The sequence below is a fragment of the Vipera berus genome (genome assembly GCF_964194415.1).
Source record: "Vipera berus genome assembly, chromosome: 2".
NCBI lineage: Eukaryota > Metazoa > Chordata > Lepidosauria > Squamata > Viperidae > Vipera > Vipera berus.
In genome coordinates, this window is record NC_138203.1 from 140,847,366 (window position 1) to 140,859,807 (window position 12,442).

At 39.4% G+C, this 12,442-nt stretch overlaps 1 protein-coding gene across 3 annotated transcripts in view; it reads right to left on the minus strand.

Annotated features, from left to right (window-relative positions):
• The window catches only part of CSAD (cysteine sulfinic acid decarboxylase), a 51,647-nt gene that overhangs the window by 9,626 nt on the left and 29,579 nt on the right, over nucleotides 1-12,442 (minus strand). For all 3 annotated transcript variants that reach the window (XM_081317256.1, XM_081317254.1, XM_081317255.1), the window contains exons 8-13: nucleotides 12,126-12,180; nucleotides 11,679-11,795; nucleotides 10,692-10,756; nucleotides 8,216-8,297; nucleotides 5,842-6,041; nucleotides 5,683-5,734 (exon numbers count right to left, since the gene is read on the minus strand). In XM_081317256.1, the coding sequence (XP_081173382.1) occupies nucleotides 5,683-5,734; nucleotides 5,842-6,041; nucleotides 8,216-8,297; nucleotides 10,692-10,756; nucleotides 11,679-11,795; nucleotides 12,126-12,180 (571 nt within the window). The remainder of the gene's footprint in view (nucleotides 1-5,682; nucleotides 5,735-5,841; nucleotides 6,042-8,215; nucleotides 8,298-10,691; nucleotides 10,757-11,678; nucleotides 11,796-12,125; nucleotides 12,181-12,442) is intronic.

The window sequence follows — 12,442 nt, forward strand, 5'->3', positions numbered from 1 at the left end:
CCCATAATGTAATTTAAAACAACAGTTGGATTTAAATAAGCATAAATTGAATATTATAGAAAAGGGAGAATTGGTACAAAAAATAAAAAGCATTAGACAAAAAAATTTTGAGCAGGCAAATAAACCTGGGAGATGGCTGGCCTATAGGTTGAAAAAACAAAAAGATAATAGATGGATTAGTAAATTACATAGTCAAGCAGGGGAGATAGTACATCAAAATGATGGGAAAAAATGGGTGACATATGAATTCTATAAAAATCTTTATAAAGAGGAGGAAATGATCACTGAGGAAAGAATATCACAATATCTTATGAAAGCAGACCTACCGAAGGTTTCAGAAGAATTTCAAAATATATTAAATAAAGATATAACAGTTCAGGAAATTATGGAAGCAAAAAAGTAATAAAACACCTGGCCCTGATGGACTACCATCCAAAATATATAAAAACTTCCAAGAACATTTGGTCCCAACACTATTGTATTTATTTAATGAGGTACTAAACACAGCAAAAATTCCAAACTTATGGAAAGAAGCAATCATCTCACTAATCCCTAAAGAAAACTCTGGTTTGACCTGTATTAAAAATTATAGACCCATTTCTTTACTGAACACAGATTATAAGATTTCACGACTATAATGGCAGAAAGATTAAAAAAAATATTTAGCGGAATTTATTCATACTGACCAAAACGGCTTCTTGCCTAAAAGACAAATAAGATATAACGTCAGGATCATACTAGACATCTTAGAATACTATGAATTTCATAGCGAAAAACAAGTGGCATTAATTTTTTTCGATGCTCAGAAAGCCTTTGATAATGTCAAATGGAATTTTATGTTGACTCAACTCAAACAGATGGAATTCGGAGAAAAATTTATAAATATGTTTAAAGCAATCTATTCCAAGCAAGAGGCAAAAGTAATCATAAACGGAGAATTAACAAATAGCACTCAAATACAAAAAGGTACGAGACAAGGCTGTCCACTATCTCCTTTATTATTCATTCTTTATTTATTTTATTTATTAATTTAATTTATATACCGCCCTTCTCCCGAAGGACTCAGGGCAGTGAACAGGGCAATACATAAAAACTAGATACAAAAATTAAAAATTATTAAAACGTGATTAAACAATGCCCATAATAAATTAATACAGATTAAAATTGAAGTTCATTTATAAAAATCCCACCCCGTCCCATCAGGCCAGGCCAGCTTGTTTAAAGAGATGGGTTTTAAGATCGCGCCAGAAGGAGCGGAGATCGGGTGCCATCCGGAGCTCGACCGGAAGATGGTTCCATAAATCCGGTGCACCCACAGAGAACGCCCTCCCCCTGGGGGCCACCAGTCGGCATTCTTTGACCGGTGGCACCCTGAGGAGGCCCTCTCTGTGGGAGCGTACTGGGCGGAGGGAAGTTGACGCCGGCTGCAGGTGCTCCCCAAGGTATTCCAGACCCATGCCATGAAGGGCTTTGTAGGTCATTACTAACACCTTGAACCTCACTCGGAAGACAACTGGTAACCAATGCAGCTCGCGGAGCAAAGGTGTGACATGGGAGTATCGGGAAACTCCCAATACAACTCTCGCGGCTGCATTCTGTACCAGTTGGAGCCTCCGAGTGGTCTTCAAGGGTAGCCCCATGTAGAGAGCGTTGCAGTAGTCAAGACGAGAGGTCACGAGCGCATGAGTGACCGTACGTAAGGCATCCCGGTCTAGATAGAAGTACTCACAAGTACTCACAAGAATAATCCAAAAAGATAAAATGATTAAAGGATTAGAAATCAGAAAAGAGACATTTAAATTACAGGCTTATGCGGATGATTTAGTTTTCATCCTGGAAGACCCTTTAGAATCTGGAAAAAGATTATTACAGGTGCTGGAAAATTATGGAGATGTTGCGGGATTAAAAATTAACAAAGAAAAAACTAAAATGCTCGTTAAAAATATGTCCAACTTACAAGGACTGAGTTATTAGAAAAAATTGACATCCAGACATCTAAAAGAGTAAAGTATTTGGGGATCCAACTATCAGCAAGATGTACTATACTTAAAAGAGAAAATTATGATAAGTTAATGGACCAAATTATAGTAGACCTAGATAGATGGAAAAACTTGCAGCTCTCTTTTATGGGAAGAATAGTGACGATCAAGATGAATATACTGCCCAAATTACTCTTTTTATTCCAATGTGTACCAATTAAATTAGGTAAGGATTTTTTTGAAAATTTAAATAGAGTTGCATCTAAATTTATCTGGCAAGGTAAAAAACCGAGAATCAAGTTAAAATTATTACAGGATGCAAAGGAAAGAGGAGGGCTCGGCCTCCCAGATTGGGAAAAATATTATCAAGCAGCAATAGCGGTATGGATAAAGGATTGGATACATTTAAGGAATAGAAGACTACTAGCCTTAGAAGGTCATGACATGCAAATTGGGTGGCATGCTATAATGTGGGATGGAAAATATAGGGCTCATCAGTATTTTCAGAATCATCATATTAGACGGGCACTATTAGATGTGTGGATAAAAATTAAAAAATTTAACTATATAGAAATTCCCAATTGGCTATCTATATTAGAGATTTTTATGCACCCCAAATTTATAAATCTAGGAAGTGTAATTACATATAAAGATCTCTTAGATGAAAATGGAGACCTGAAAACAAGAAAAAGATTATCAGAAGATGGTGTAGAGTTGGCATGGTGGGCATACTTACAAATACAGTCACGATACAGAAAATAACAAGAAGAAGAAGAAGAAGAAGAAGAAGAAGAAGAAGAAGAAGAAGAAGAAGAAGAAGAAGAAGAAGAAGAAGAAGAAGAAGAAGAAGAAGAAGAAGAAGAAGAAGAAGAAGAAGAAGAAGAAGAAGAAAAAGAAGAAGTAGTTGGAAGGGACCTTGGAGGTCATCTAGTCCAACCCCCTGCTCAGGCAGGAAACCCTATACCATTTCAGGCAAATGGCTGTCCAGTCTCTTCTTAAAAACTTCCAGTGTTGGAGCATTCACCACTTCTGGAGGCAGGTCGTTCCACTGGTTAATTGTTCTAACCGTCAGGAAGTTTCTCCTTAGTTCTAGGTTGCTTCTCTCCTTGACTAGTTTCCATCCATTGCTTTTTGTCCTGCTTTCAGGTGCTTTGGTGAATAGCTTGACTCCCTCTTCTTTGTGGCAGCCCCTGAGATAGTGGAACACTATCATGTCACCCCTCACCCTTCTCTTCATTAAACTACACATACCCAATTCCAGCAACCATTCCCTATATGTTTTAGCCTCCAGTCCCCCAATCATTTTTGTCTTCTCTGTACCCTTTCTAGAGTCTCGACATCTTTTTTACATTGTGGTGACCAAAACTGGATGCAGTATTCCAGGTTTGGCCTTACCAAAGCATTGTAAAGTGGTATTAGTACTTCACTTGATCTTGATTCTATCCCTCTGTTAATGCAGCCTAGCACTGTGTTGGCTTTTTTGGCAGCTGCAGCACACTGCTGGCTCATATTGAAGTGATTGTCTACTAGGACTCTGAGATCCCTCTCACAGTTACTACTATTGAGCAAGGTACCACCTATACTATACCTGTGCATTTGATTTTTCCTGCCTAAATGTAGAACCTTACTTTTTCACCATTGAATTTCATTTTGTTAGATACTGCCCAGTGTTCGAGTCTGTCCAGATCCTTCTGTATCTTAAGCCTATTTTCTGGAGTATTGGCTATTCCTGCCAGCTTGGTGTCCTCTGCAAATTTGATGAGTTCCCCATCTATCCCCTCATCCAAATCGTTGATGAAGATGTTGAAGAGCACTGGGCCCAGAAAAGAGCCCTGAGGCACCCCACTACACACTTCCTTCCATGTAGATGCAGTTCCATTGAGGACCACACGCTGAGTACGGCCTGTCAGCCAGCTACAAATCCATCTGGTAGTGATGCTATCTAACCCACATTTTTCTATCTTATCAAGTAGTAGGTTTTTGTCACTTGCTCAAAGAATGTAATAAGATTTGTCTGGCATGATCTGTTTTTGACAAACCCATGTTGACTTTTAGTGATGACTTTGTTCGCATCAAGGTGTTCGATGATTTGTTGTTTGATTATCTTTTCCAGAATCTTCCCAGGTATTGAGGTCAGGCTGATAGGTCTGTAGTTTCCTGGATCTATTTTTTCCCCTTTTTTGAAGATGGGAACTACATCAGCTCTCTTCCAGTCCTCTGGTAGTTCCCCAGTGCTCCAGGATTTTTGAAAATATAGTTCAGTGGTTCTGAGATCACACCTGCCAGTTCCTTGAGAACTTCAGGGTGTAATCCATCTGGTCCTGGTGATTTGAACTTGTCTAGGCTGGACAGGTGTTCATTTACCATTTTCTTGCCTATCTTAACTTGCGTTTCTAATCTATGGCACTGGTTTTGGTAAGTTGGACTGTTTTTTCCCCTTTGTGTAATTGTGTATTGCTTGTCAAAAAGAACCAAGGATAAAATTAGAGCATACACAATTAGATAAAATTCTTCTAGGAACAGAAGATCGATTGATAAAAAAAATATACCAATATTTATTAGAACAGGATTTATTAGAACAGGTAACTACTATGGGATAGAAATAGGAGGTTAACGCTAGCCACCTCCTATAAAGAGAATTTGTACAAGATGTTTTATAGATGGCATCTTCCCCCTACAAGGTTAGCAAAAATAGATAAAAAAATCTCACCAATGTGCTAGAAATGCAGAAGGCTTCCAGGGACTTATTATCATATGTGGTGGGAATGTTCAGAAGTGAAAATTTTTTGGCAGTGGATTAAAAATTGGTTGGAAGAAATATTACGACAAAAAATTGATTTAAAACTAGAATTTTTTTTATTAGGGATTATTAACAATAATCTCAGTAAAGCATCTTTCTACTTATTAGTACATATGTTAACTGCAGCAAGACTGGCATATGCCCAAAAATGGAAAAGAAAGGAAACCCCCCTGAAGAAGAAATAATAGACAGGTTAACTCTCTAGAGATCAAAAATAAGAACGAAACGGAGTATTATGAAATTTGGCAAAATTTGTACAATTGGTTAGAGTTAAGGAGGATCGCTGAGATGAACATTGTTTGATTGGTTGATAATGTAAGGATTTTTTATTAGCATCTATATAATGGACATAACTGAAAGATACATAAATATAACGCTGAGGACTGAATGACAGTTTACTAAAAAAACCCGACAGATCTTACATGTACATTTTTTTTATACTCTGTCCTGTTATAGATTGTATTTTAGGTTTTTGTTATTTCTTTCGGTAACATTAGATAATAATAATAGTAGTGTTGTAGCTAGGGAAGTTGAATCATGTCCACTTTTGTTTTTAAATGTATATTTAATAAAAAAAATTTAAAAAAAGATTGCATTACTGCAATTCTGTGGCAAACTGTCAAAATTACTACTTTGGTCGTGACAAAGCACCCCCTTTTCCTAGCTAGTGGGAGATTGTGAGTTCCAGTTCCGCCAGAGCCAATTGGGTGACCTTGGGCCAGTCACTTACTCGCTCTCAGTCCAACCAACCTCAGAGGATCGTCGCTAGGGGAAGAATAGGAGGAGGAAGGTGTGCCGGATACGATCACAGCCTTGAGTTATTTGTCAAAATAATAAAGACTGGGTACAAGTAAGTAAATAGCGTCGTATAATATACATGTCAGCAGGCCAGGTAGCTCATACCTCTATCACTAGCTGAAAGCCTTCTCTCTTCTTAATTTCATCAGCTAGATACCTAGGATAAAAAAAGAGAAGAAAATGTCAGGGAAGACGCTTGAGCCGCACCACCAGTCACCAGGAGTGGCAGAAGATCTGATCCCAGACTGGAGTCTCTTCATATACCTAGTGTAAGCAAAGGCTCTGTCCACTCTCTGCTCCAAGCCTTTGCTGCCGTTGGCCTTCCACATCAGCCAGAACTTGAAGCAATCTACTTTGCGTCCACACTGGATGGTTTGGTCTCCCCTGTCATAGGCTATGTTGTAGAACTTGTCCGTCTGGAAGAGGTAGGTGGCTTGGGCACAGTGGCATCTCTGCAGTAGTCCCTGGGAAGAAAAAGGTATCAAAATAAAGGTAAAGGTAAAGGTTCCCCCGCATATGCGTGCTAGTCGTTTCCAACTCCAGGGGCCGGTGCTCATCTCTTGTTTCAAAGCCGAAGAGCCAGTGCTTGTCCAAGGACGTCTCCGTGGTCATGTGGCCGGCATGACTAGATGCCAAAGGCGCACGGAACGCTGTTACCTTCCCACCGTAGTGGTCCCTATTTTTCTACTTGCATTTTTACGTGCTTTCGAACTGCTAGGTTGGCAGAAGCTGGGACGAGTAACAGGCGCTCACTCTGTTACGTGGCACTCAGGATTCGACCCGCCAAACTGCCGACCTTCTGATTGACAAGCTCAGCGTCCTAACCCACTGAGCCACCACGTCCCTTTATATCAAAATATTTATCTTTATTTTTTTTTAAAAAAAACTTGTTTTTCCACATATAATGATTTATTCTATTTGACAGTGCCAAATGCTCAAAGTGGGTAACCCCAACATTTCAAAGAACTTCAGAAATGAACTGGGAAACATGATAAGAACAGGGTGACCACAGACTCAAAGTTTGACTTTTAGTGATGACTTTGTTTGAATCAAGGTGTTCGCTGATTTGTTGTTTGATTATCTTTTCCAGAATTTTCCCAGGTATTGCAGTCAGGCTGATAGGTCTGTAGTTTCCTGGATCTATTTTTTTCCCTTTTTTGAAGATGGGAACTACATCAGCTCTCTTCCAGTCCTCTGGTAGTTCCCCAGTGCTCCAGGATCTTAGAAAAATATAGTTCAGTGGTTCTGAGATCACGTCTGCCAGTTCCTTGAGAACTTTGGGGTGCAATCCATCTGGTCCTGGTAATTTGAACTCGTCTAGGCTGGACAGGTGCTCACTTGCCATTTTCTTGCCTATCTTAACTTGTTTTTCTTGTTTTTTCCCTTTGTGTAAAGACAGATGCAAAAAACAAGTTAAATAGTTCTGCTTTCTCCCTGTTGCTTGTCACCTTCTTGTCACTTTGCCCCACTAATGGACCAATAATTTCCTTAACTTTTTTCTTGTTTTTTATATGTTGAAAGAAGCTTTTTTTTGTTATTTTTGACTTTGGTCACAAGCCTTAGTTCATTTTGAGCCTTAGCTTTCCTCACTTCATCTTTGCAGGCATGGGCTATTTGCTGATATTCTGCCTTAGTTATGTGCCCCTCTTTCCACTTCTTATACTTGCCCTTTTTATCTTTCAATTTATCAGAGAGTTCTTTATGCAGCCATGCTGGTTTCTTTTTAGAGCTGTTATTTTTCTTCTTTGTTGGTATTGTGCTAGATTGGGCCTTTATTATCTCACTTTTCAAAATTTCCCAAGCTTCTTGAGTTGTTTTCCCCTTTAGGATTCTCATCCATGGAATTCTTCCCAAGGTCTCTCTAAGTTTATTGAAATTTGCTCTTTTAAAGTCCAAAACTCTAGTTTGGCTGTGTTCTATTGCTTGTGCTTCCAGAATGTTGAATTCCAATATTGCATGATCACTTCCCCCGCAAGGCTCTTGTACCTTCGACACTTTCTATCATTTCATCTCTGTTAGTGAGAATTAAATCCAATATGGCTAATCCTCTAGTTCCCTTCTCTATTTTCTGGGAGAGAAAGTTGTCTGCTAGGTTTGTCAGGTATCTGTTTGATCTTCCACTTGGTGCAGAGTTTGCCTCCCAGTTGATATCAGGGTAATTAAAGTCCCCCATTACTATGGTGATGTGCTTCCTACATACCTTAGTTAGCTGACTAGCAAAAAGTTCATCTATTTCCTCTGCTTGGTTGGGCGGCCTATAGTATACACCTATGGCAATGTCATTTTTCCCTCTTTTATATTGACCCAAATGCATTCATGTTTACAGTTTTCATCATTGTTGTGCTCTATTTCTGTAGAGATAAAGTTATTTCTTATATAGAGAGCAACTCCACCTCCTCTTTTGTTTAGTCTGTTTCTTTTAAATAGTTTAAATCCCTCTAGCTGTGTGTTCCATTTATGGGTTTCGTCCCACCATGTTTCCGTAATGGCAACAATATCATATCCGCCCTCATTTACCTGAAGGTAGCTTTGGGTTTCCTCTAACCATATTATCTGGAAGGAGAGATAATTTATACAATATCATGCTTCGTGTCCAGGAAGAGAGAGAGAGAGAGAGAGAGAGACACTGAATACCTACAGAGCTATCCTGGACCAAGAAGGCAGAACACTGAAGTCCAGCCATAAGCATTTTGTGGGGATTCCAAGCCACTGAATCAGCCCTGGATAGAAAATAGAAACGAGCATTTCATAATTGCATAAGCCTTGTATGCAAATAAATGCTAATAACCATATTTAGAAGACTGCTAAAAATTCAGTGGTACACCTTTATATTTTGGATCTTTTGTATATGTGGATTGTCAGAGAAACATGTTAGTGTACGGTATCCAAAAATCAGAAGAAATCCAGTAACAGCTTTTCAACAAATAAAATGACATAAAAGACATAAGTTTTTTGAGCTGCAGCTCAGGAGATCGGATGCAAAAGAGTAGTTAAGTTGATCAGCTTTTGATACAATTTGTTAATTTGCTAAGGTGCTACCAGACTCCTTGCATTTAAATGGAATTCTTAACATGCACCATAGGGGTCAGACTCAAAAAAGGGCCTTGAAACAGAATCTCCTATGGCATCACTGCCATTTTGCTCCCACAGACAAGTCTCAGCTGCTCAAGGAACACATATAATCATTGTATTGTTCAGCTAGAAACAATAATTCCCCTGGTCTTAAGGACAAAGAAAGAAGGGCGGAGTGTTTCTTAACTGTGTTTCCTTTTTTTTCCCTGAACAATTGCAAAAACCTTAGAGTCTGAAGTACCAATCTTTTAATGTTTTAACTTTCAACATCCAATGTTTTAATGTTTTTAACCTATTATACTGTTTTATACTGTTATTTATGACATTGTAAACCACCCAGTCGCTTGACTGAGAGATGGGCAGCATGTACATTTAATAAGCAGCTAATTAGACAAAATTTACATCTAAGTTGATTTTTTTTGGGGGGGGGGGGAACTGGAAGAAGCCAACTGGCCCATGGAGATGCAGAAGATTTTTCTTTCAAGCCAATCCCTCAGAATGAAAAACCTACCAACCTTTACATCACCAGCTATCTGGCCTCATTCACCAGCCAACCAACACTACATCTAACCAGCAGCCCACCTTTGTCTTTCAATATGCATTTGCCTGATCCAGTGCTTCATTCCAGCACATCTCTATGGCTGTCTTGTTTGCCTGCCTTCCACTGACTTTGCCTAGCTAGACTTTGGGCCTGACACTGATCTTCTAAGGAACTGAGTTGGGCCAAATAACAGAGGAATAATAATAATAATAATAATAATAATAATAATAATAATAATAATAATAATAATAATAATAATAATAATAATAATAATAATAAAGTTGGAAGGGACCTTGGAGGTCATCTAGTCCAACCCCCTGCTCAGGCAGGAAACCTTATACCATTTCAGGCAAATGGCTGTCCAGTCTCTTCTTAAAAACCTCCAGTGTTGGAGCATTCACCACCTCTGGAGGCAGGTTGTTCCACTGGTTAATTGTTCAGTGTAATTTACCAACAGCATGCAGTTAGCAAGACTTGATCTGCACCTGTCCCAAGAGGCAACTGGACTTTCTTCTTTTCAAGAGGCAACTGGACTTTCTTGTCTTCTTTGAAGATGTTTCCCTTCTCATCCAAGAAGCTTCTTTAGCTCAAGAAGTTCTTCTTCAAAGCTGAAGAAGCTTCTTGGATGAGAAGCGAAACGTCTACAAAGAAAAAGAAGAAAATCCACTTGCCTCTTGAAAGAGCCCCTTTGGGACAACCATGACCTGGATGCCTGAGAATCTCCATAGACATTGACCTGCACCTGCATTTTCACACTGTCCTAGTAGCAGGACACTAGGCATCGGGCACTGGGTGATTTAAGGCAACAGGGTCATGCAGGGTTATTCCTTCTGCTATTGGGGCAGCTCTGCCAGGAGAGGTAACTGTTGTCTTACTGTTTGTTTTACTGACAGCGCAACTAGCCAATGAATGTGGCCCTGTAGTTCTCGTTCAATGGGGATGGAATGGCCCAAAGGCCAATCAAGATCCCTTTAACTCGACAAAGACACTCACTGTAAACTATTTCTTTGGGTGATGTGGTTATTTTTGGCATGATAAAATCAAGGTCAATGTAGATTTTAAAAATCATTTTATCAGACCTGCCATGCCGAGAATTTGGAACAGGTATAAGGCAAAAAATTGACTTTTTGTATCGCTTTATGCTTGTCACCCGAATAAGTCCTTTTCAGAAGGGAAATGATAATTAAACAAAAATGGTCGCTGATTTGTTGAATCATTCTCAAGGAGAAATTTAAATGAAACATGAGAAAATTTGGAGCTGGAAGGTCTTACATGCTATTGGTTTCCCTATGCTAATCTAATAGAAAGATTTAAGGCGGATAAGAGGGCTTGTGAAATATAAAACTGAATCTGACATAGAGTTTTGTACAAATGATGATCAAATTATTTCTAAGATGTATGCACTTTTATTAAAAACGGAGACAGAGGATGAACAAGTCGAAAGTCAAAGTCTTGGTTGTATATCTTTTCACAACTCGTTCCTCTAAGAAATAGTATCTACCTTTCGATTCCATCCAGAAGATGCCGATGTCTTTGGGACAGGAGAGCACTGCCACCCCAGGCTGCCTATAGGAGAATAAAAGAACCATATGAGTTGCTTAAAAAGGAGTCCAGTCAAAACCATGGAGATGGTGCTGCAATTGGAAATCAAAATTAAAGATACAAGGAAATAATTCAGGTGGTAACAGAGTAGCTAAAGGGCCAGCTTTTAAAGGCTAAAAGAATTGCAAGGTAATTTTCAAAGAGAACGTGAAAATTTCGGCTTACGCAGAATGTTCACAAACGTGAAGAAAATCACTTTTCTACAAATATACCCGAGTAATAAATCACGGTCCACTCAACATGACTGCTGCCTGCTACACCTCTGTGTGACTGAATCACTCATCAGATATTTTCTCACCAGTCTCCATTGGGGGAAAAATATATCTGCTGGACAAGCTGGTAAGGCAGCACATATTTGCTCAGCATTAAGTCATATGCAAATTATTTGTCCTCAGGGGACGGCACCTGGTCCACTCCTTCAGGGCGAGAGATTTGAAAGCACAATCCCAAAGGAAGGAAACCATGAGGTCCTTCTAAGACCAAAAATTGTACGGAGGAATAAATATTGACATACAGTAGCTTTCCTTCAGCTTAATTGGCCTGACATCTGAAAGTAATCTCAGACTGAATAGTTGATTTAAAGATACTAACATGCATGCAAAAGCTCTGTTATGTTATATGGACAGTGTAGGAACAACTCCTTAAACCTACCTTAGGAAAGATTGGGAAAGTGGTATTGGAGACTAAGTAGATCTAAAAAAAAAACCCTTAATGCAAATGTGTATCATCCTTTGGCTCCCAACCAAGACATCACAAGGGATCCCTTTGGCCCTAGGTCTCATGGCATTCAGATTTTAAAGATACACCATTCCTCCTCTGGTGGTTGGCCCGTCTCTCCATTCCCAAACATCTTTAGAAGGTCCTTATCTCCACAGGTTGTACTTACATCCACATGGAACCAGAGTTTGTGTCTTGTGCACACCTCCGCAATCTCAGGCAGGGGGTCAAAAGCTCCCAGGACAGTGGTGCCACAGGTGGCATTGACAAAGAAAGGGAGTGCTTTCTGGAAGAGAAGATCAGAGCTTTGATTGGCATAAGTATGGTCTATACAACAGAACCACACACATGTGGTCACCTCTGCCTGAATTTTCCTTCCTTCGTGTGTAGGTCTCCGGTAGAAGAAGCATAAGATATTGCATTTCTTCATTTGCTGCAACCTCAGACAAAGAGGCAGGGTTTGCAAAGCCCCTACATCCATTTCATGTTTTTTTTAGCTCTGGCTAAAAGGATCACTGGCTTAGGTATGGGGAGAAAAAGCATCCTGTTACATAGAGTTTAGTGGGAGCAAAGGGAGAAGTGCAACGTCCTTCAAAACCCTCCACAAGCAACATACCTCTAATTTGGCCTGGTTGATCTTTTTCTCTAGATCAGCAGGGATCATTTTCCCTCTGAGGAAGAAAAGGTTGAAATGAGTGAGCCATGAAAGTCCTTTCAGCAGGTCCTTCTCGCTTAAACCACTCTGACTTCATGCCGGTATGAAGTTACGTATGTGTTTCACTTTGATAATATACAGGAGGAGCTTTAACTTTGAATCTACCTCTACTGCCAATTAGATCAGAAGAAAGGGTTCCCCATTAGCCTTGTGTGATGCATTAGGATTTTTTTAGCACAGGAAGATTTTTCCTCTTGAGGAAACTGCTTATAATAAGA